General features: G+C 43.1%; 3 protein-coding genes across 7 annotated transcripts in view; 1 reads left to right on the forward strand and 2 right to left on the reverse strand.

The window, feature by feature from the left end:
- Nucleotides 1–3,935: 3,935 nt before the first annotated feature.
- On the reverse strand, nt 3,936–9,302 carry LOC112561356 (alpha-1,6-mannosyl-glycoprotein 2-beta-N-acetylglucosaminyltransferase-like). 2 transcript variants are annotated; one of them, XM_025233786.1, is made up of 2 exons: nt 9,211–9,302; nt 3,936–5,881 (listed from the first exon to the last, which is right to left on the reverse strand). In XM_025233786.1, exon 2 carries the CDS (start codon nt 5,622–5,624, stop codon nt 4,248–4,250), a length of 1,377 nt encoding a protein of 458 aa, XP_025089571.1. In that variant the 5' UTR covers nt 5,625–5,881; nt 9,211–9,302; the 3' UTR covers nt 3,936–4,247. The 2 variants fall into 2 exon arrangements, with proteins under 2 accessions (XP_025089571.1, XP_025089572.1); XM_025233787.1 differs by lacking the exon at nt 9,211–9,302 and adding an exon at nt 6,792–6,927.
- Nucleotides 9,303–10,350: 1,048 nt separating this feature from the next.
- LOC112561355 lies at nt 10,351–23,601 on the reverse strand. Of its 4 annotated transcripts, XM_025233782.1 has the most exons (11): nt 23,474–23,600; nt 21,561–21,649; nt 16,304–16,508; nt 15,695–16,038; nt 15,241–15,489; nt 14,355–14,596; nt 13,866–13,995; nt 13,234–13,378; nt 12,627–12,748; nt 11,873–12,030; nt 10,351–11,526 (listed from the first exon to the last, which is right to left on the reverse strand). In XM_025233782.1, exons 4-11 carry the CDS (start codon nt 15,971–15,973, stop codon nt 10,518–10,520), a joined length of 2,334 nt encoding a protein of 777 aa, XP_025089567.1. In that variant the 5' UTR covers nt 15,974–16,038; nt 16,304–16,508; nt 21,561–21,649; nt 23,474–23,600; the 3' UTR covers nt 10,351–10,517. The 4 variants fall into 4 exon arrangements, with proteins under 4 accessions (XP_025089567.1, XP_025089569.1, XP_025089568.1 ...); XM_025233784.1 differs by lacking the exon at nt 21,561–21,649 and having other exon boundaries at nt 23,474–23,601; XM_025233783.1 differs by lacking the exons at nt 21,561–21,649; nt 23,474–23,600 and adding an exon at nt 20,429–20,806.
- A 103-nt stretch (nt 23,602–23,704) lies between these two features.
- LOC112561354 (phthiocerol/phenolphthiocerol synthesis polyketide synthase type I PpsD-like) overlaps nt 23,705–24,381 on the forward strand; it is a 45,252-nt gene continuing 44,575 nt past the window's right edge. Inside the window, exon 1 of the mRNA XM_025233781.1 lies at nt 23,705–23,801. The gene's annotated coding sequence lies outside the window, so the exon portion shown is untranslated. The remainder of the gene's footprint in view (nt 23,802–24,381) is intronic.

The following is a 24,381-nucleotide window of genomic DNA, read 5'->3' on the forward strand; positions in this document are numbered from 1 at the left end:
TGGCTATTTACATTCAGAAACACAGACAGGGACGCACTCAAACTAGTTTGCAACATTGTTGTCTAGAGAATTACAGATAATATGAATGATATCTAGCAAGATGCATCACCAGCGTGCGCAACTAATTTGGAAAACTGTGAGCCAGACTGCATATGTTCCTGTCCATACCATGTCAAGTCATAGTGAGATAGAATATTTCCTTTCTTGCTGCTCATTGGGTTGCGTGCAGAATGCCTATAAAAAAAGTGAGTTTACAAGCCATCAGAAGATAAGCAGTACAAATCCAGCATATCTAACATTGCAGATAAAGTTGGCGCTCAGCCATTGTGTAAATGGATCCAGTCAACGGGAAGCAACTCTTTTCTTAGACATGATAAGTTAACAACAGTTCTGTCCCTTTACAATTCAATCCACGTCTACATTTCGGATGCTGAACAACTCAGCTCAGGGTTCCCAGGGATCAGGGATGGTGCCAAAAAAGGACCTTAAAAGGACCTTTCATGCATTCGTAAGGACCTAAGTGACAGTCATCAATGCTTATGTTTTTCTCTTGTGTGGTCGGAAAGATGTATTATTTATGATCTGTGGTCTTCTCTATGTTCTCAAATACATGTATTTCTAGTAATAAATAATCAAAGAGTTAATTTTGATGCCTGTCTGCCATATTTAGATTAGATAACTTAAAAAGTGTCCTTAGCGCGCTGATAACATACACCGTTAATGTTCCAAGTTTTCTAGAAATCTAAGTAATAATAATTGCAAAACCTGAAAGCCATTCTTTGGTGTAATACAAAAGTCAGTTCACGTGTCTCTCTCTCGCACGCACACTCTAACGGGAAGAGAGAGAGAGAGAAATAGAGCTATGCACAGTAGTACTAGAAGATCAAAGTTCAAGAAAGAGTAAGTTTCTAAAGACTTTTTAAAAAGAGTGTTTTTTGCGAATACGGAAGGGCAACTAGTGTTGTACAGATGTGTAGACCAAACATGCGGCGAAAAATCGTCGGTATTTTGCGCCAAAGTCGACTCCGGAAATAAATTTGTGGTAATATTTTATCGATAAAAGGACTTAAAAGGGTCACAGAGAAAATGTAAGGACCTGTGTGAGAATTTGAAAGGACCGCATGGCAAATAAAAGGACTTAAAAGGCCTTTTGGCGAAAATTCAATATAAAAGGACTTAAAAGGACCTTGCAAGGACCTGGGAACCCTGTCAGCTGTACCTGAGGCAAAGAATATTGAGGAGATCAGCAGCTGACAATCGAGGCTCTCCAAAATGGAACTTTAGCGGCAGCAGTTCCAGAATACGAAGCTCAGATTATGTGAAAGAAGGTAAATTAAAACCATCTTTGAAATACTAAGTTAATGACTGCAGGCACAAAGGCGCTGAAGGAGTAGCTAGAGGATCGTCAACGAGATAGTAGTTGTCTTAATGACAGGATTTGCTCTGGCTAGTAAAATAACGAACTGACTTGTATGTTAGACTGTCTGACAACCGGCTTCTTCTTCTCCTTGGGCTGAGGGGGCCTCGTCTTCCCCGTCTTGACGCTGGGCGAGAAACCATCGATGTTCACCCCGAAACCTACCAACGGACCTGCAAGAGAGACAACTCCATTGTTACCGGTACTGACTAGAACTCATGATGTGTCCTTGCTGTTACTTTTGAATCTACTAGATGAAATTTCGATTTTTAATTCATAATTTTGATTTGAAAATGCAGGTCTTTACGTAAAATAAACGTAAAATTTTGATTTTATAAGTATTGAATTACCTACAGATAAATGTGCAAAAATAATTTTAGTAGTTGCAACAACGTTATATTGTCATCAATATCATCATACATGCACTGAATGTTGTATTCTAAAGTCTGGTACTTAAAGTAATGTTTCTGTCAGCAACTTAAACTTCTCAAAAAGATGTTGATTGAATGTGAAATTAAAAAGAAATGAGTTGGAGGAGGAGAAAGTGAAATCCCTACACGTGCCAGCGAATGCATATGTTGCCAGTTATATCAGAATGAGGTTAACGTATGATGGATGCATGCCGGGAAGAGTTGATTACATGTGCATATGGTGATCGTCTTGTGAACCACACTCACTCTAGGTCACTTTCTTTCCTCTTCCTCGGTGCCTAAAAAAAGAAAAAAATCAAGAAAAAGAAAAAATGCCCAATATACTACCATGGAATATTCATGAACATTTTAGTGATCAGTGTAAGACAATCACTTCTCTTTCTTCTTATTATTAGCAAATGACCCTAGTTGGAAAACATGAATTCGAAGAGCGTGCACCCTGTAAGAAAAATTTAGACATGCACATTCGCGCACGCATACACACACGCACACACACACACACGCATGTATTATTCAGATCCCAAGGGGTCAACATAACGATGACCTACACAGAAGTACTTACCTTATTTACGAACGAAAAATTGAAATGAACTGCAATACTGGGAATCTGTATTAATCTTGTAAGTTGTTCTCCAAACCTAAGGATTCCCTAATCCCTGTCATTCTATAACTCAAACAAGACACAATGTGACTACTTGTTTCTCTTCCTCTTCCCTTCTTTTCAACCGTTAGTGCTGTCATCATCTGTTGTATCCAAGTTTGATGTATACTGGCTGTTATCCACTTTTCGTCTGGCAACCAAAAACTCATCTGAAAGGGTTGTTTCTTTGTGAAGTTATAAGATACATCGAGAATAATGGCATGCAATGTTATCATGTCACATAATTTAATGTTATTAAACAATCTGTCATCCATAACGTACATTTTAAGAACATGTAACACAAATGTACACCATAGCGAGAAATGATTACACAATACCAGTGGTACCATTTCAGCCATAGATAATGGCTTAGCAATGAATTCAAGCAAGCAGTTATTACAGGATGCTTTGTCGCAACAAGGCAAGAAGTGCTGAAAGTAAACTGTTGGAAAGGTTAAAGGTTGTGGCCCTATATGCCAGCTGTGTGGCCAAATCTGTATCTGTCTCACTGTCGCTGTCTGAAGATATCAGTGGATCAAACCGATCATCATGTTGTCGCTGACAGTTCTGGTGTCTGCTGGTTCCAACTGTTCTTTGACTCTGTAGATGTAAAACTGTGAGCACCTTCTCTACGGGACAGTGCATCGTGATTGTTTGTATCAGTTTGTATTGAATATATCTGACTTTCTTCTTTCAGTTCTGCCAACTCTGCTTCTACAATTTTATTAGCTCTTCTCCGCTTCGTCCAGTATGACAGATTTGAACTATCAACTGCCGTAACGTATTAGATTATGTACGAGCATTATTATGTACGAGGACTAGTCAAAAGGAAAACTTTGACACGTCACACCTAATAAGCATACATTAAATCTGTGTTGTACTGAACACGATATATAGAGTTTTATAACTAGGAACCTGCAGTATGTGTGTGGTAAACAAAGAGAAAAGATTACAACAGTACATCAGCGGAGAAAATGTCGCGCCGCTAGGAATCATGGGAGTAAGTGCATCCACAAGAAGAATAGCAAATATTGAGTAGCATAGATGTTTTATAAACTGCAATGATTTTAAACTATCAAACCCAGTGATAAGACAAATATAACAAAGTCTTTAAAAAGCTTTTTTGTGAGGATTGTCAGTATCTACGCCGCAGATTGGCTCTAACATTTCAAAATGTTTTTTTTGGTAAATGTTTTTAAAACGTTTTTAAAATGTTTCATCTCAAAAAGAAAACCTTATTACAGCCATGTAAGCGTTTTAAAACGTTTTTTAAATGTTTACATACTGTCTGCGATGTTCATTCGTCACACAAACTCGTTCTTTACGGATCGCGTGGCATTATGTCTGTGGACTTGTCCAATGACTGCTAAATGTTTTGACTGCATGTGAGCTCGTGAATGTAAATCTGATGTCCTGAGACAGGCCACGACAATCATAAATAGTAATATCTAGAGTTATGTTTATTATTTATATTTTCAGTTAGGAAAATAGAGTTAAGCCTAAACGTAGAATCATTCCAATATTTTTGTTGATAAATAGTTCATTGGTGTGAAGTGGGGCGCAGTAGTTGTCTGTAGCCGAGGGCCTTGCTCCGCCCCTGTTTACACTTTTACATGGCAATTGTAGGGTTAGGGTTTCATGCCTGAAACTTTAAACTTTTCGTCAGGGAAAGCTTAATATTAACCGATTCTCGTTAGGAATTAAATAAGGCTTTTCTTCCAGTTTGTTAAATAATAGTTACTTATTCTGTTCGTTATATTTACACTGTATTGTTAGCAGCTGTGACCAGGAGGTGAATTTGTAGCAAATCGACGTGCGAATCATCGTGAAACAGTTTTTCACAAAGCGCCAGGTCGCGAGGATCGCTCCACCCGCCCCAAGGGGTATAACTGTCGAAGGTTTTCTCCAAAGCCAGATCAACAACCCTAATATTTTCGGGAAACAGCTCTTTCATTCTGAGCGAGGCCTCGATCATCTGCTGAACCTGCTTCAGGGTGCAAGTTGTGGCCTCCTGGTTAACTACGTGGGTGCCTCGGCAGACCCCCGTGTGATGAACTCTGCCGAGCTGTGGTTGCAGAACTTTCAGGAATCGGTTCTCAAAACACGTGTGCGCCGTGTGCAAGAGCGACCAGTCCCAGTTGTAGTCATCCACCCGACAGAAGGTGGCGGAGCAGCCTCGCAGCTGCTGCCAGATGTAGGAACTGAACGACAGCCCCACACACGACCCGGTCCTCCAGGCCTTCTTCCACATAGTCGCTGACCTCTTCCTGTTGCCCCTCAGTAGGTGCGCTTCAGGCGGCAACCGGAAGGGCGCTGCTAACACCACGATGCAGTCTGGGCAGTCCCTGCTCATCAGCACCGCGGACTTCCGAAGCACGTGCACCGTGTCCTCCACGACGTAGCAATCGTCGTCCAGCTGCACGACCACGCCTTTGAACTGCCGCAACATTCGAACGTTCTCGAACGCGAAACGCAGCATCCAAATCCAGTGGTGCTTCATCTGAGTCACCTGACTCCTGCGGTAGTGTCCGTGACCATCCGGGTAGTTGGCGTTGTTGCACCCCTTCTCCTGCGCGGCTGTTAATGTGTCGTCCCTCGAGCAGTCGTTGGGATGCGTACCCGGGAAGACGTGTGGGTACAGCTGCGTAGAAAAGGGAAAGAAGATTTGGAGCACGGGGGCAAAGGTTATCTTGGAAATATACTGATTAAAAGTTTCGTTGATGACGTCATGACTAAAGAGCAGCAGACACGTGTGGATGCCCTTGACCTTTTCCAGAGTGTTCACGAGCAGCTGCAGCTCTTCGTAACGGGTATGCACCTGGATGACGAAGACGATGCCGGTGTTGCTGTTGTCGAACACAAACTTGTCTGCGTTCTGGACTGGCTGGATCTCGTTGTAACGGGCGATATACCGCTTAATGTCGTGCAGGCTCAAGGAGGAGAAGCTCATGTCGACCAGCGGTGTCACAGTGGGCATCACCCTCTCCCCGAGCGCTTCACGTCCACCCTGCAGGCCCAGCATTTTCATAATGTATCGTTCTTCTCGTTCACCTGTGATCAACAGGTAAACCAACGCTGCCATTAGGAAGGTCATGACCAGCAAGGGAACATGTCGCTTTTTTATACAAAACCGCATGATTGGAACTCTCTGCTAATCTCTGAAGCAACTTCTCAGAGAGCATAAATGATTTAAATATTTCCTGGCGATGGTTACTTTGTGACGAATCTCGTGTCAGAGTAATTTTGCGCCATGTAGTCGCCGTCTCGTCATCTTGCAACCATTAGGTGAAGACGAGGATATCTGTCGAGGGTCTAAAAGACGTGAGTAAGTATTCAGCACGCTTCCTTCCTCCACAGACGACCCTGAGGAGTTGGCTAGCTTCAGTCGAGCACCTGAAACAAGGCAACAATAAGTAGATAAACACAAACTTGCCAATGATGACGCGATGACATTGATGTTAGCAGAAAGCCCTCGTCAACAAAACGTTACCTGAGTTTTTCCCTGTTTCCGTTTCCAGTTTTACTGTCATTTGATTGCTCAATTACCGGCAGGTTCGAAAGTTCAGCCATCGAGTTGGGCAAAGGACAAAGACAGCAGAAGTTAATTACAGTCCACGCACCATCTCTTTTATTTTACGAACGCACTCACAAAACACATATACACGCACGCAGCACACACACAGGTCTACTCTTTCTCTCCTTCCTCCCAACCACTTAACAGCTTGGAAATCATTCTCAGTGGGATTGATGTCAATATAACACAGTGCAGTCTGTGCACACATGAACAGAAACTTGCGCGTTTCTACCTCCGTCTCGCGAACTATATTTCCGTCTTTATCTACTCCAGCAGAATGTTTCTATATTCATGAAGTCAACTTAGGTTTGAAAGACACCATCACTTAGCAGATCGAGTTGCCAGGCAACATTGCGCAACCAGAGACACCAGTCAAAGAGGTCCATAAATACCACATACAGTTCTCATCGATAGGCCCGTGAGGCTACGCGTGAAATAAAAGTAATTCAAATATTTTAAAAATTGTTTACAATTACAAAATAGTTTTAAGATGTAAAATTTTACTAAAAATATGCAAATAAAAATATATTAGCTGCAGGAGAGAAAGAGAAAGCGGATTTGAATGTTCAGTGGTAGAATAATGTAGTAAACAAAAGGAGGGAGCAGGAAAAGAGAGAAATACGAGAAACAACTAAGGTGATCTCAAGATGGCGCGAATATACAAGATCAAGGACATGGAAATGGTGACAGTGTAAACAAGTAAAACTCCGCTGCAGACTGACATCTTACCCACACATTTGGCTCAACATCGGAATATGTAAACTTAGGTTCAAGAGGCGCCTTATAAATACAAGGTGGATACTATTCCAGTGGTGACGGTGATCAGCTGGTACAATAGCCTGTCAGGACTGGCAAACAGACTCTCATTGGGCGCCTTATCTCCCGGATATCTCGCCGTGCTCGAGAAGAACTTATCGGAAAGGCAGTCAAGTCCAAAATGAAGTTGTTCGAAGAGAGCAAGTACTACTTTGCTTTTAGGAATCGTGCTAACCGCTACCGGCGGACACTCGTAGCAGCGAAAAAGGACAAAGAGAAGACATCATCGTGGCACGCCGACCACAGTACAGACAGGCCTCACATAGAAGATGACCGTGGTAATAACAGCAAACAGACAAAAAAGAAGACGACATTGGGAATACGTGGTCACATCCACCCTAGACACCCACGGCATATGTAAAGATGTAGATTAGCATGTTATGACCACATTTTTTTGTTGTTGTTGTTGATTGTGAACTATGATTTTCATTGATGTAGCAATAGTGATGGATGAATAAGTCTATGTTGGATGATTATAACTTTTAGTGTGTACAGGAGTGTACTAATGCCGATTTTTTTTAAAAATATGATTGATGATGATGGATGGTGAATGATGATTGATGGTGAATGATGGATGATGGATGATGATGAGTGCACTAACGATGAATTTTTTTTATGACGATGTGTTATAACCAGTCTCGTATCAGCTGTTCACAATGTGCAGTACTGCATTCGACCTTTTATGTAGCATGTTATGAACACTGCTAGCACTGGTGTATTTTGAGCCCAGGGCCAACTATGTCCACTCAAGTGGTAAAGTGGGGTACCCCGAGTGTACCTTGTAAGCTAAGTGCTAGAAAAGTGCAATGCTGCTGCACGAACGCGCTGTGTAGAACGCACATTTCTGTGAGGATGAGATGGTTGATTGCAACAGTCTGTGTACAGTGATATGATCTGTGTACAACGAACTATAATGAGATGGTTGATTGCAACAGTCTGTGTACAGTGATGTGATCTGTGTACAACGAACTATAATGAGATGGTTGATTGCAACAGTCTGTGTACAGTGATATGATCTGTGTACAACGAACTATAATGAGATGGTTGATTGCAACAGTCTGTGCAGTGATATGATCTGTGTACAACGAACTATAATGAGATGGCTGAGTTGTAAGAGGATACCTTTTTTGGGTGAATTGGTTTATGTGGTAACGATTTTTTTTGTAATGAAGGTTCATTGTTGCAATTGATTTCTGGTTGCTTTATGTATTTAGGCAGATGAATATGTGGTAATGATTTTAGCGACTGTTGGGATTTAACTGAATTGTGCTCATTCATTTCATGTCATGCTTAATATGTACGGATTTTTATTTTGAAAAAATTGTTCTTTAGCAGTCACAATTTTTCCACCGGAGAAAACTAATTTTCTACTTATTTTCTACTTTTATTAATGTTAGGGTAAAGTTTTGATTAGAGCAATTAGTGTGGGGAAATCCACCTCGAACTGGGCAAGCTGGCATCACATTTCCACGACTGACGCGACAACCGTCTAGCTGCCATGTTCAGCACCAGTGTCCAGTCAGCAAAAACATCTACGTAACTGGCCGCGAGTGACGTACGGCCAGGGGAGATAGCTGTGTAACAGTCCTACCCGTTATGGACCAGCTGTAGCCGGGTATCGCCCAAGGCGACCAACGCCCCCCTTTAGGCCATGCTTTACATCTTCAAGGAAGAAAAGTGACGAGAGATACGCCCACAGGAAGAAAAACACTCACCGAAAGAAAGAAACAAGACAGTCGGGTACAAAGAAAGAAACGTCACTTATCCGGGTGGCGAGGTAGCGAGTGGCCGACGAATGGTCCGTCTTGTAGAAGACGTTAACGTGTCCGCGGACCTAGTGAATGTATAGGCGAGGTATTGAGAATAAATAGTGCATTGGAAGTTGAGGCCAGCGTGGCTAGACTTGAGTATTGTGTATACGAAGCAGGGACCGCTGAACATTGAACTGTGAATTGTGAACGGTATCATATCACGTGACCACCATATAAACAAATTGCTAAGTATAGTCACATCCTTAAGATTCATCTGGAGTAAGTAAAAACAATATTGTTTGTTTTACAGTCTGGAGATGGAGTACATTGCTGGTGAACCACAACTTTGACACACACACACTTTCTTCTCACCGCCACCACGACCTACACCACAAAACAACACAATATCAAGTGAAGAACAACGTACATAGGCCTCTGCACACACACACACAGTTGACGAACATTACAAAAATATGGAGTAGCGCTCACTGGTCGTAGCGGACGACGCCTCGCATCTTAAAGGTCTACCCGAGCACAAAATGACTGCGACAAGATATTATTTACACGAATACCGCCCTTACCTCCCCTGGCATCGTGCTACCTGTGTAGAGGGCAGGTAGTCCGGAGGTGATTACCAGAGGTGAGACCAGACGACAAAATGACGTCAAAGACTAGTTTGACGTGAGGTGAGACGCAATAAGAGAAATAGTGTTCACAAAACCAGTTTTCTACGTCAGCGCACAACTGCGTAGTCGTCTACTCGGTGTGGTGCTATTGATAACTGTCAGTAAGATGAGAGAGAGGAGAGACAGACGGAACCTAAGTGGGGTAGCTTAGTGGAGAAGGGTAGAGATAAATCCACCCCACTTAAAAGTCAGATCAGATTAGCAGGACTGGACAAGGAAGGGCAGTGTAAAGATAGTTTAAACTTGAAACTTAAAAACCCACAGGAAGTTAAACAAATCTTACTTTTGTGAGCGATTGCAGACATCTTGTGAGAATGTAAATGCCTGATGTTTGATTTTACTTTGTATTTGTTTGCTCAGGTGCTTGGAGCTATCATCTTGCAAAGTTGTATCATTACAGGCATTTGACAAGGTTTGTATACTAGAAGAATAGAACTGTGGACTCGATTGTACAGAAAATATATTTTGCCAACAGACTGTCAAGTGAACAAATAAAGATTTAATAGTACAGACACGTCCATGGTCCTACAACCACGACATCACGACAGTTTGTCGCCTGCATCATTTGCATACACTGTCATATAGCTGTATGTATTTTATTAACACGATTTCTCTCTTTACCTTACTGATATTTCATTATTTGCTATTGTACATTTCCTGCTTCTGTGGATGCAAATGGTTGAGTTCGTGGAGTTGTAAAGCTTCATAAAACATTCCTTCGTGCAAGCGGATCCGTTACAGCATTTATTACGTCACAACCAAGCTTAGTGGGGTCTGCAGTGGGAGGGCAACGGGAAAAACCTGAGTGGAGAAGCTTGCCACTGCTGTTGAGTGGAAGGAAGGAAGGAAGGAATGTTACACATGATTGACAGTCAACTAGGTTATAATGTTCATTCGTCACCCAAACTCGTTCTTTACGGATCGCGTGGCATTATGTCTGTGGACTTGTCCAATGACTGCTAAATGTTTTGACAGCATGTGAGCTCGTGAATGTAAATCTGATGTCCTGAGACAGGCCACGACAATCATATATAATAATATCTAGAGTTATGTTTATTATTGATATTTTCAGTTAGAAAAATAGGGTTAAGCCTAAACGTAGAATCGTTCCAATATTTGTGTTGATAAATAGTTCATTGGGGTGAAGTGTGGCGCAGTAGTTGTCTGTAGCCGAGGGCCTTGCTCCGCCCCTGTTTACACTTTTACATGGCAGGTGTTGTCCTCGTGCCGTGCAGTAAGCGGACGTTCCGCTTGAGCGGGTTGGAGGTCAGCTTGAGGGCGATGCGGATCTGACTGAGCCAGGGCTTGTCCTTGAAAGCGGCTGCAACGGACAAGGCCTTGATGGCGCGTTCTCGGGGAGAGCCACCCGAGGTGTGCATGTAGTGCGACCACAGTGTAACCACGGGCTCGATGAAGGTGCGCTCACGCTTGCCGTTGTAGTAGAAAAATGGACGACGATCGTGTTCGTCCGACACGAGAGGCAGCGGGATGGAGCCCTCCCCGGTCTCCGCAGCCTTGGACATGAGCACGGCGGACGTCACCCGCCCTCGCTGCTTCTTTCGGCGCTTCTTTGACGTCATTGCTCCTTCAGCGGTCACGTGTGTTTTGACGTCAGCGCCAACGTTCTTGCCCGGAAGCACTGCCGAGTCCACAGTGGCATTGTGGGATGCGTCCAATGGCGTTTGGGAGGAAAGACTTTCGATTCCAGTGGCTATGGAGGCGGTGTCTGTGGATGCCACGTCTGCTGCTATCTTGTGCAGGATCCCTTCGCTCGACTTGGGCAGGATGGGCAGGATCTTTCTATTGGTTGGGTTACTCCCCACTTTCCCAGTCTCTCCTTGCAGCTGACCCTGGCCTTCACTTTCACCTTGCAGTAAAGTGGTCTTGCTTCCACGCCGAACCATAAAGTAAGCTTTTCTTTGCGATCTGGTCAGTGTGGATAGCTTGTTTCTCTCCCTTTCGAGCGGTGGGGGTCTTACGTGCCCAAAAGATGCCGTTGGGGGTGCAGGTAGTTGTGAGGTATACATGAGTTGTGGCTGGTTTTCATATTTGACATCTGTAGACATGGCAAGCTTAGTGTGTGCAGTGCCCATCGGATGACTGCGCCGTGCTTGAGTTAAGGGTGGTAGGTGCATCAATTCAGGGTTGTCTCTAGGGGCAAGTGCAGCCGCTCGATGAAGTTTGAGGCCCACTTCACCTGTCTCCTGCTTGCTTGGAACGGGAAGGAAGAAAAGAAACACACACACACGATTTAACACCAGACCACGTTTGGAACATACGACATTCAATAAAACCAAGAAATGCTTACTAACCATTTCTAATATTTCTAAGATTATATTTGTATTTCCATGTACTCGAAAGACATTTCCAATGTCGATGAAGTTTGCAGAAATAAAAAAACGACTCTGATAAGCAAGATAGCTTATTTAAAATTAAGAATATGCTTTTGTCTATAAAAATACGTAGGATGGAAGTATCGGTTAGTAATAGAGCTCACAGACTTGAAGCATGGCTTCAGACGATGCCACGAGCAGTTGTTGGTGAGCAGTTGACTTACCGAGACGCAGCAATGTCCTCGAGAGCAAACTTTGCCTGGGAGGCCATCCTCACGACCTTGTTGAACTTGCCTCCCGCCATTCGGTCGGACATGGACTTCAAGTTCTGCACAGCAATCACCTGTCGGAAGTAGGACTCTGGGTCGCTGAAAACGTCCGCCTGCGACGGAAGAAAACAGGTGTGGTTACTGGTTGTTGGTTGTTGATGATTTCAGTTAATCTCTAGACGATCAAACACATTCATGTATTATAACAAGCAAAAAGACTGCTTATCGGTTGCGAGCAGAATGCCCATTAAAAAAACTGAGTTCACAAGCCATCAGAAGAGAAGCAGAACAAATCCAGCATGTATAACATTGCAGATAAAGTTGGAGCTCAACCATTGAGTAAATGGATCCAGTCAACGGGAAGCAACTCTTTTCTTAGACATGATAAGTTAACAACAGTTCTGTCCCTTTACAATTCAATCCACGTCTACATTTCGGATGCTGAACAACACAGCTGTACCTGAAGCAAAGAATATTGACGAGATCAGCAGCTGACAATCGAGGCTCTCCAAAATGGAACCTTAGCCGCAGCAATTCCAGAATACGAAGCTCAGATTATGTGAAAGAAGGTAAATTAAAACCATCTTTGAAATACTAAGTTAATGGCTGCAGGCACAAAGGCGCTGAAAGAGTAGCTAGAGGATCGTCAACGAGATAGTAGTTGTCTTAATGACAGGATTTGCTCTGGCTAGTAAAATAACGAACTGACTTGTATGTTACACTGTCTGACAACCGGCTTTTTCTTCTCCTTGGGCTGAGGGGGCCTCGTCTTCCCCGTCATGACGCTGGGCGAGAAGCCATCGATGTTCACCCCGAAACCTACCAACGGACCTGCAAGAGAGACAACTCCATTGTTACCGGTACTGACTAGAACTCATGATGTGTCCTTGCTGTTACTTTTGCATCTACTAGATTAAAATTTATATTTTAAATTGATAATTTTGCTATAAAATTCAGGTCTTTGCATAAAGTAAAGTAAGATGTGGATTTTACAAGCATTTGACCACATACAGATAAATGTGCAAAAATAATTTTAGTTGTTGTAACAATGATTATGGAGATGCTACTGGAAGCACCAATACATGATAATAGCTAGTTTGATACATGTAGGTCACAACAAGAATGGTAGTTGTTTGATACCTGCAGGCCACGACAATATGGGAGGTGTTTGATACCTGTAAGTCTCAGAAACATAGAAAAGCTACTTGACACCTTTCAGGTCAGACAAGTTAGTGACCTATGAGTGACGGCCGTCTCCAGGTGTGGCAGTCACAGACAGTGAGAAGTATGATCACAGATCAGTGGGTTATTTTCACCTGAGAGGAAAGGCCTGCGTTTGAGCGAGGATTTGGCTTGCCCGTACTTCATGAAGACACGTTCCTTGGCGCGGTCGCACCACTGGCGCAGGTGAGTGTAGGTGTGAATGTGCAGCGCGAACGCCGTGTCGGCATCGATCATCATCTGCACACCCAGTCATGCTTCACATGCAGTGTCAAACACATTATACACCTGCTCGAGTAGGTGTAGGACTGAGTAGATGCAACTAGCATTTGTTGTTTGTTCAGTGTTGGTAGTTTGCATTAGAAATATGCGAGGCCCCCTCTATATTGTCATCAATATTATCATACATGCACTGAATGTTGTATCATCAGTAATGTCATACACACACCGACACTGAGCGTTATATTGTCATCATGTCTCGTTATCGATACCTGTCGTCGCCACCGCTATTAATTTTATCCCGTACCAATAAATGTTAGACACAAGCTCTTTCCTGTGGACCACATCATTTTTCTGCTCTCCTTTTCCGCAGAGGTCTCTTTGTCCTCTAAAATTTCTGGTCGATTTTATGTATCAATTTCATGTTTGGAAAGCAAATATACGAACGTAAGCTCATGTAAGTCAGGGTAAGTTTGTACAGAAGGAGGCGAATAGCAGCCCAGCCTACCTTTGACCACTGCTTGGCCAGCAGGAACGAGGCACAGTTCTTGATTTTCTTGCGCAGGGCGATGTTGAGCGGGGCCAGGCCACTACCATCTTTCGCCGTGATGACCGTGACGTCGTGATTCACGAACAGCCTGCAACGGGAGTGACGTCATGTAAAACGGTTTGGAGGACGAGTGACGTAGAACATACGTCAGTGGAAGTATTAACGGCGATTGCACATAGCTTCCATATTGCCCACAGATTATTGTGAATCGTAAGAAAGGATAAGGTGTTAACGTCACGTAGTCCAGTGTACCGTAACACGCCTACGTTAACGTCACGTGGTCCAGCGTACTGTAACACACCTACGTTAACGTCACGTGGTCTAGCGTACCGTAACACACCTACGTTAACGTCACGTGGTCTAGCGTACTGTAACACACCTACGTTAACGTCACGTGGTCTAGCGTACCGTAACACACCTACGTTAACGTCACGTGGTCTAGCGTACCGTAACACACCCATCTGTCCCATCTCTACAGCCTCATGCACCGCTGCTTTCTTGCTCTCCACATGGCCGCGGTCCGCGCACCACATGCGCTGTGGGGGATACCCGACTGGCTCCGAGGCGCGGATACCTTGACGTAGCATGGCGCGTGCCAAGTCCACGTGACCAAAGTGGGCCGCGATAAACAGAGCTACCTTCATCTGGTACCGTCCGTTTGTTTCCTCTGGAAGTATTTCGTCGAGTACCTGTGAATAATTCAAGCAGAAAACAAACAAACAAACAAACAAACAACCGACCATGAATGAAATGGGTCAAATAACAAATAATAGTGAAGAGTCGAAAATCACAAACCGTGACCTATGACCACCATATAAAATCTTACTCAAATGTTCGTCCGTATTTGACTAATTAAAAACAACTTTTATAAAGTTCCTCTTTTACTTCCTCGTATATTAATATGTGCAAACTCACTTGCCAAAAAATAAATAAATAAATAAAATAAAATAAATAAACAAACAAAAAACAAAAGATTATAACGTGAGTTTACGCAGATGACAGGTTTATCCCGAGTAAACACGAGTGTGTCTTGTGTACCCACACGTTTGTATGAGTACCTACAAGTACACGCGGGTGTCCATTCTCACACAGTGTGTGCTGGTCAAGTAAACGCGTCAAGGCAGTCTTCGTAGTCAAAATCTTTGTAGTCACCATGTTCTTCAGTCAGTATCTTGACAGTCAGTAGTTTGCTGTCTGTTTTTTCAATCAGTATTTTCGCGGTTATCTTTGCAGAAAGAAATCTTTGATTTCGCCTTGCGACCAGCTGACAGGTTGAGCTCTTGCGAGTGTTGTGGGGATGAGGAGAAGGATGTTTTGACAAGACAACACGCACCTGCTGCGTGAAGCCGATGATGGCTAAATTAAGGAATTTGTTCCAGCCGTCCATGTTTTCCAGGTAGATGGTGTGGCCCAGGTCCACGTGATAGTCCTCCAGCGTGTGGCCGTCAAACATCTCCCGCCCGTCGCGCGTCGTCAAGCGGTAGATGCCCACCGGAAGTCCCGTCTCACGTGACGCCAGACTCCTTACCTCCTCTAGCGTCATCTGCCCGACCGTCATCTTGTCATACACCTTGATGGTGTTCTTCAACACCACAGCAAAAAAATCGCAATTAATTAGAGGAAAATTTGGTACTACATGTAGTCACATTTAGAATGTATGCGCTTTGTGCTGAAGAAAAAATCAGATTAGGAAATATTTTTACAATTAGCGATGAGTAAAATTCCAACTTTGAAACACGAACACTACACCTTACGTATCCCTGCAGGTAACATGAAGGTAAGCTAACCTTAGAATGGGAGCACAGTATGTAAAGGACAGGCTTGACCTCCTCCTTGAGGTTGATGTGGATGGTGGTTCCTGGCACGATGCTGAGGTCAGACAGCACCCAGTGGTCACTAAGGTCAGCGCCGGCCCACGAGAGGACCAACACCTTCTTGTCGTGCTTGTTGTGGTCTTCTGGAATATTCAGCATCTTGTGGATCTGGCGCCGCAGCTCCAGCACGGTCATGCCGGCCTTGATCTCCAGGGTCAGGCGCTCGGCGCCAAACAGTCCGAAGACAAGCATGGAGGACACTCTATTTTTAGACGGCTTGACCACACCCGTCCGTATGTCGTCTTTTGACGAGACTCCTGAGAGAAAGAGAGATTAGAGAAGGACTCACCAGCTGTCCACACACACCTGCTGCTTTAAACACAAATACCAACATACATTAGATGTGAGTCGTGTGGTGAACCTTCAAAGAATCTCTATTACATAAAGAGATTTTTTAAAAAGTGATTTTTAAAAGCGATTCTAGAGCTCAGCAAATATACAACCAGCACATAGACAAGTGTAGTAACACAGCATACTGTAACATTACTTTGTTGGAGTATTAGGAATAGGCTTCAGAGATACCTAGAAGCGTGGTACAGGATACTTGAAGTCATAGAAGTAGAGAGGCAACCAGCTGAGCACTGGTCATCTTAGTAGACCATGACGGGGTGGATGGTGTTTCGGGTATGCAGTGCACCTTATGTCACCAGCACACCACCCGCAGCAGACCAGATGCTGTTAGTATTTAGCATTTCCTCGATCCGATTTTTCAGAGTTCAGTATCCACCTTAAAAACACACCAACACCAATGTAACAACAAGAAATAAAGATAAGCATAAACGTCTGTCAAACAAGCACTGACATCCAAGTGAGGTCTGTAAAGCTGGAAAATATGAGAAGCCGACTGTGATATCCTCAAAGCAAGTGCACGTGCATACAAAGCCCCAGTGTCCAACAACCAGTCAAATGCACCATAATAAAAATGACAAAAGAACCACTGAGGTGATAGCGAGGGACAGGGACGGGGCGGAACTCGGAGTACCGTAAAAAAACAAAAAAAGAAAAAGCAAAAAAAGAAAAAACACAACAACAACAACAACAACAACAACAACAACAACAGGCAGCAGGTGTTACATGCCCTAAGACGAGAACTGAACCTTAGTCTCTGTGTTTAACCACTACATGACTGCGCCGCCTCGTGTACACCTTTTATACAACCTGTGATGTCGGGTTGTCTTGGGCACGTGCAAGGTCTCCGTTAGTGACTAATGACTCTGATCGGTACAGACATGTGGGGTCCTGTGTGGGATGAATCCCCTGTATGTGTGTCCTACGACTTCAATAGGTACTTCGGTGCCTTTGCCTTCAGCTTTCCGTTGGACCCTGGGACCCTTGGGTGCGATCAGTAGTCGATGAGTGCGACTGAGAAAAGATTTCAAGACTTGAAGGTATAAAACTACCGGGCAAGATTCAAGCCCCGAGGACATACATGGAAATACTTCATGCTCATTGAAACACAGGTGTGGCTGAGTAGGGCAGACCTAGCGGACCGACCCTTTGATTGTAGTCAGGCCGCACTCAGATCGAAATGCTCGCCGTCAGGATCGCAAATCACCGGGTGTCGGGAGGACAATTACCACAGCCTGGCCCCGAAAGCTTGTGCTTTGTTCCGATCTTTCGAGAGGCTCTTTCTTTGACCTGACCGACTATCTCGACAGGTAATTGACTGATACGACAGACTAGAAATAGTTACGGGTGCTTCTTTGAAATGTCCAGGTGTACGATCTCGACAGTTAGGATCAAGCCTGCAACGATTTAGACACATGTGTTGTGTGTTGTAGCGCTGGCAAAAATGTCAAAATAGTGTTTACAAAATATTGAATACAAATACTTTTATGAAGACAATAAGGCAGGGAACAAATTTTTTTTCAAATACAAATTTCTGCTGTAATGTACAGGAGTACCCCAGTAATACGGCAATGAGAGTTCTAGCATCGCACTACTGAATAAAACCTTGACTGTTGAAAAGTCCGACAAACTTTCATTGTTTAGATAGGGGACCATCAAATTTAAATCAACAACATTTAGACATGACAAAATTGTAAATGAGAAAAGTAAGATTGTGGATTACAGAGCACAAAAGACCCTTTTTAATTGAACTTCACAAACTGTTGGGGGAATTTATGTAGATATGGTTATTCTTTTGTCGATTAATGGACTATATGGTTCAGTCTTTCACGAACAATAATTAATCATTCTTAGCACCTGACACAGTGGGCTGCACACATCATGTACCCCAGTAACCACCCCATGTAAAACTGCTCTATCGTCGTCAACATCATGTAGTTTAGAACCAGTCCCACCCGCTACTCTGTCTTTTATCGCCCAACGGAACCTGTGATGAAGGCAGATACCTGCTCGGAGTCTTATCAACACCAATTAACAAGCAGGGGATAAATTCCATGGTGGCACCCGTAGAAGTTTTGAATGTTGTCAGACTACTCGAGTGAGATAAGGAAGATAAAGACTATCCATGGGCTCCTCATAAATCTCTTGTGTCCAGAAAGGTAGTTTGACAAGTAATATTCTTCCCGGTCCTAACAGTTCCAGTCCTCGCTGTCATCATTGCATTAGACTGATCGTTATTTCGAGACCTTGGTGCCGGACTGTTGACAAATGACTGTCGGGTCATGGAGAGTCCCATTCAGTTTAAACCTACCATAAAACAACTGAAGCATTTTCTGTCTCTCTCTCTGTTCTACTTCTTCCTCGCTTGTACATCGCCACTGTAAAAATATGTCCTTGTGTAAGGAGGGCTTCTTATCGGGGACTTGACGTATGTACACTTGTAGATGTCAACAGTAAAAGCTCACTTTACTTTGGCACGTGCCTCTCGCGATGAGGTGAAACAAAACAAAACAAAAACTCTCTCTCATACACGGAAAATCCAGCAAATGCCCTAGTTACATGCAAAATAACACAACATATTGAATCATCTTCCTTCCTTGGCCTTCGATATAACCCTTTCTTACCCAAGGTTCTCCATGGCATGTAAGAACAAACTAAGCAACAAGAATCACAACAACTATCAATACTGTCATTCGCTCTGTGCAATCTTTCCTGACATAAAGAAACATTTTTTGGTGTCGGGGACAAGAAAGCAGCCCCTTGACTGTTCTGACGATAATGGACCCGGGGTATCACTTTTCCGGACGACAACACTCGAGAACTCCTTTGCCAGCAGGCGAAGCTTCGAGAACAAGCGCCGGCCCTCCAATGTTGCGAGGACTAAAGACATCGACTCCTGGCGGTCAAGATTACAGGGTAGGAGAGACAACTCAGCACTGATTGCATTCCGGGTGGTGTCCGCGTTACAATGTACAGACACCCACAGCAGCTCCACCTTCCACGCCCTCAACTATCGCATTCCTGCCTCGTCTAACATTACTGTTCACTCAGTTTCTGTACTTGTTTTTTAGTCTAACCAGGTAATATGTCAAATAGTTTAGCTCCGCAGTGGATAGGTAGAAAGCTAGTGTCTGTACATATGTATGGCTGTCCAAGACCTCAACTGAACAGGACATTTGAGAACAATGTTTACAGCTGTAGAATAGGTTCCAGTGTGTTTTGTATGGTCCTGTGTTCTATTTTGACATCCTAGCCCCCCGGTGACAATGACTACAGCAAGCTATGAAGGATCAGGCAAACAGTGAATACAACTCACATGTTCACTCTGCAGTTTGTATGAAACATTTGCCGGTCACTAATGTTTGCATCTTTTCTAATTAATGAAAAAAAAAATTCGCGTGTTAGCTCCATGAAACAAATTATCGTCAATTTCGAGACTGAGCTCAAGGAGAATAACAGAAGATGTAACTTAGCGATGTTTAATATTATGAAGTTTAATAATATAAAGAATAGTCTGGTGATGAGTGTGTGTGAGTGTGTCCACACCAGGTGTGTAGATGTAGCGACTGGTCAGACCCTAGTCAAATATCTCATGCGGACTTTTTATCTAGAAGAAGGCCCCGGATTATGTCTGAACACTGACAGTTTCGCACTTTTGTTGACAATAAACCCCATTGTAAGGGGAGGTGACTCGTATAGCAGAAAAATAGTTTTATTGTGACCTCTTTGACAGACAGCGAAGTACGGCTTAACATGGTGAAAGAATACCACCCAAAGAATATTTGGTGCAAAGAAAAACCTCTCTGAGACCTGTTGACACTCCAGAAGTAATGGAGAGCAGAGAGGAGCTGCACAGACAATGGCCATTGCAACACCGGGCTTGAAAAGGATCACAGAAGAGTTTATGGTTTAAAGAAAAACCAAAAGAGACAGACATCAAGATAGAAATTAATATTTTAATAAAAAAACGGAAGGCAACGCCGTCTCAGTTTCAGACTTTCATCCTCGTCATCAAACTTCTAAAAACAACACAATAACATGAACTGTAAAGATTACCAGCGAGCTCAAACACCACAAGACAGTGATTTCAAGCAACAGAGCCCCACCAACAGCATAAGTACTAACAGGAAATGTGTTTAAAATGGCCAATCATTGGAATTTAAAAAAAAAGCCAACAAAATTTCCTGTGACAGTTTACAACAACGAACAAAGTCCTTTGTGGAATAACAAATGATGAGGTGCAATACCCACTCACAATACCCACTCACAATTCCCACTCACAATTGAATGAAGACTCACCTGCTTTACGACAGCCGGAACTTTCAGCAAGATCCGGGAATATGAACAGATTTATACCAATCCAGGCACAAGTATTGACCTTTTAGTATCGACAGTAAGTTGAGAGCAAAGAAACGAACTGTTGCTCCGTCAGGATCGTTCCCGATGTGTTGTTTGAAAACCTTGCGGCTCTGAAGGTTCTGGAGGTGAACAGTCAGCTTCATACGGGCACTTGCACACGAGTAGGGCACCAACAACAGTCCCACAGCCTGGTGCTCGGTGTGTCAAGGCAGCCGGCAAGAGAACCCTTAAGACTGTTTAGAGAGGATTTAAGGACTTACCCCGGGTGATCTCGAGCAATACCATAAACCTTCGCCTGCGATGTGAATGGACGTTAGTGAAAATGTATTGCATGGGCGCGAGCTTATGTGGTGATTGGATCGCATTTACCGCTGATAAAGGAAAGGGTAATAAGAACGAGAACAAGAGGATTGATGACTAATTGAAAGAAGGATGTCGTATAAATTACATCGGGGTGGGGTGGGATGGGGGACCGTGAGTACAGTGACGAACACGCGGACACACATACCACACACAACAACATTGACGAACACGTGAAGACAGGAAACCAGGCAAGCAGGAAACCCAGCCAGCCAGTCAGTCAGCCAGTCAGACCGACAGACTATCGGACAGACAGCCTAGTTTATCCCTGACTGACAAACACATGAACACAGAGTAAGACCGAATTCTGAAACAAAGAAACTAAACTGGCGAAACATAAACTAAACTTGAGCTTGAAGGCTTAAAAAAGAAAACAAAACAATAACAAAACACAAACAAACAAAATGTTCTGAGAAAGGGGATTCTATCGGTCACGTCCGCGGACGAGTCAAAACCACAATTATCGTGCTGTCATCGTGCTTGTGATAAACATGTGGTAGACCTGTACTTCAATTGTGCGCAGAACAGGAGGTCGAATGGACGGATTCTATTTCGTACAAACAAGTAAACAATTTAGACACAATCTCTTTCTCTCACACACACATATTTATTTACATGTCCGCCGATACTTAATTAAATAAAAGATATAGGCGGAACGAAGGACACATAATAGATTATGATATATATTTCCATAAAATACAACTCAACTTACCGCCGTCACCAAGCCTTGCGACAAAACGCTGTGTGCAGCGACAGACGTATGTACAATTATTGACACGCCACCCAGACTGTCCACCCGGCCTGTATGAGGACAAAACGCTGCTGTCAATCACCTCTTACCGTCAGGGTGGCTTTCCTCGAGATAAAGTACAAGTGCCAAACCTACTGTATCGCCGAGGGCTCACCCTTTCACTAACAGTCAGGGAATGTCGGGTTCAACCGATTGCTGCCTGGACTCTACCTCAACTTGGAAATAACATCGAACCATGTGTACTTCCAGTCACAACGATCCACCCTCGACAGACTCTCGAGCTCCAAATCCCAAATCACTCATACGTGGCTCTGTGGGCTCTGTGGGCTCTGCGGGTGAGCTACTGGAGCTGTACTATCACTGATGTCATTATACTCTCAAGGTCTGTGCTGTCACGGTGATTTGGTTTTGAACAGGGCGCTGCTGTCAGCTGTCGAAATGCATTATTGGCCTCGCAGTAGGGGAGCGGACACGTATGTAGGAGGCGATGCCATTCTACAACACAACACCGAGGACTGGGCCGGGGGTAATCAGGTCTTGTAATGGAGCATACACACCCAGTCTGATATTTACGATACCCCACTAGGAACCTTTATCCAGTGAGGCATAGCAGTCAGTGAACCGTGACTAATATGGCGAATACTAAGGTGTCACGAGGACATAGTAGAAAGGAAGTTCTCTGGAGACCTGGCAAGCAAACGTGGTATTATAAAAGTCTGGGTTTTAACACTTTTGCTGGGTTCACATCTCGTCTCGGGACACTCTGTAGGTGACACCTATGAGCAAGGCTGGGTGTCGTGGGTTTTATCCGGGGAGTCGAACACAAATCTATATATAGATATCTATTCTTTGCAAAGACTGCTAAACTAAAACTGTCAAATAATTTATTCATATATAAATATTATTATTTTTTTTACTCTTTGCAACAGTACTTCAAGTATTAATCCTCATTTTCGAACACCTTGCTATGTTATGTAAACATCGTCTGACAACAATCAGACATCGCTGTTAATTAAAAAAGATATTAAGTTAAAGGCTTAGATAATCGCTCGTTATTTTATGTCCCTGTAACATGTTTCATCCATATTTAATCCACGTGTTTTGTGATGTGAGTTTATAAATGTTCGTGGAGTGAGATTATAAATGTTCGTCGGATGAGTTTATAAATGTTCCCAACGTGACAAATCTCGACATTTGCACATTCACTTCCCTGTTTTTAGCGATGACATATGATAATCTATAGTTGATCGAACTGAAAATTAAGGGTTAGTGGTGATCGACATGTGTAAAATTATTAAAATATTTTAAGACAGTTGTATTGTGTTATAGATTCTGTTGATTAAACTAATAATAATAAACTACTAAGTTCTCCTAGGAAAACACGTTATTAATCAGCCCAGAGAAATTATCACAAAAAAAGGAGAGCATGGTGTAAACATACATTTTATGCAAAATAATGTTAATACTGGTTGTGACATCAGTGATGTGTACCAGTAATTTGTGTATTATGCATATGATTAAATTTATCATGTGGTACACATTCAAAAGAAAGAAACAATTAAATTTTACATTTATATCTGCTTCGAGATTGCAATAAATAATACGCGATTAAATCCCTTTATGAGTTACGTCCCCTTAATTACTTTTGTTGCATGAAAAGTAAAGCGCGTTAAACAAAGCAGACGACGAAATGTCATCGACAGAGGAATGCAAGTGCTCAAAGTATGAATATATTCAGAACATGTGAGTTTAATACTAGAATCAACAAGCGTGACACCGAGTCAATGAAGCCAGACAGAGACTTTCTCAAAACACGAAGCTTCGGAGACTCAGGCTATTTATACTCATCCGATGATGCAGCGATGATGACTTACTAGATAACTTGGTATGATGACAAAGAATCATTGGAGACTGCACTGCTTGCTGAGTGTTTCATGTCGCACGATGATATCTGGACAGTTGGCTGAAACTTGTGCTCGACAAGCACTGGAAGTAAGTGAAGTGCTCTGTTGCGGGCCTCAATAGTACCGTGTGCAAAATGGACTGCGTCTGCTCTGCTGTCAATCGACTTTTGGGCTTCTCAGCAGAATTTGTGAACATGATGTGACAATTTGAGTCGATACCTGTTTGAATCAATTAAGCCAACGGGATGTGGAAATATTACAGAGGAAAACGAACCGTTACTAAATTCAACAGCAGCCCGTGAGTTCCATTTTAATTTATAATTTTATTGTTCGAGTAGTTTTTACGTTATTATGTATCATGCTATACTTTATATTTTTTCAGTTTGTATTATTTGCAGTATGCTTAAGCCGTACAAAATTTAGGTGCACGTTTAAAGGCTTTGATGGTGGGTCGATGGTGAATATTGAAGTGAGTGATTGTGAGTGATGTCGAGTCTTGTCCAGTCGATAATTGTCATGACCATAACTCACATACCTTGTCAGCTCCGCCATAATAACAGCCGGTGATGCTTGAGAACGGGACATCATTGCAGCATGCGATCACATGTAGCAAAACACGATGAATAGTATAGTAAGGGTGTGAAACAGGCGAGAAACTGACTTTGAACTGAGTGTCCAAAGCATCAAGTCTATATTAACAGTAATAAAGATAACAACAATAAAAGTAATATGTGGAAGTGTTGGCCATATTGCTACTTTGGTGAAGTCTTTATTATCCATAGCAGGTCAGTCGTGGATAAACGACCATTGACGACTGTCCTCAATGTTTCTTTAAATTAGGTAATCGCCGTAATAAATGGCCTCCACCCTTTCAACTG

Source organism: Pomacea canaliculata, linkage group LG4 (assembly GCF_003073045.1).
Source record: "Pomacea canaliculata isolate SZHN2017 linkage group LG4, ASM307304v1, whole genome shotgun sequence".
In the NCBI taxonomy this organism is placed as follows: domain Eukaryota; kingdom Metazoa; phylum Mollusca; class Gastropoda; order Architaenioglossa; family Ampullariidae; genus Pomacea; species Pomacea canaliculata.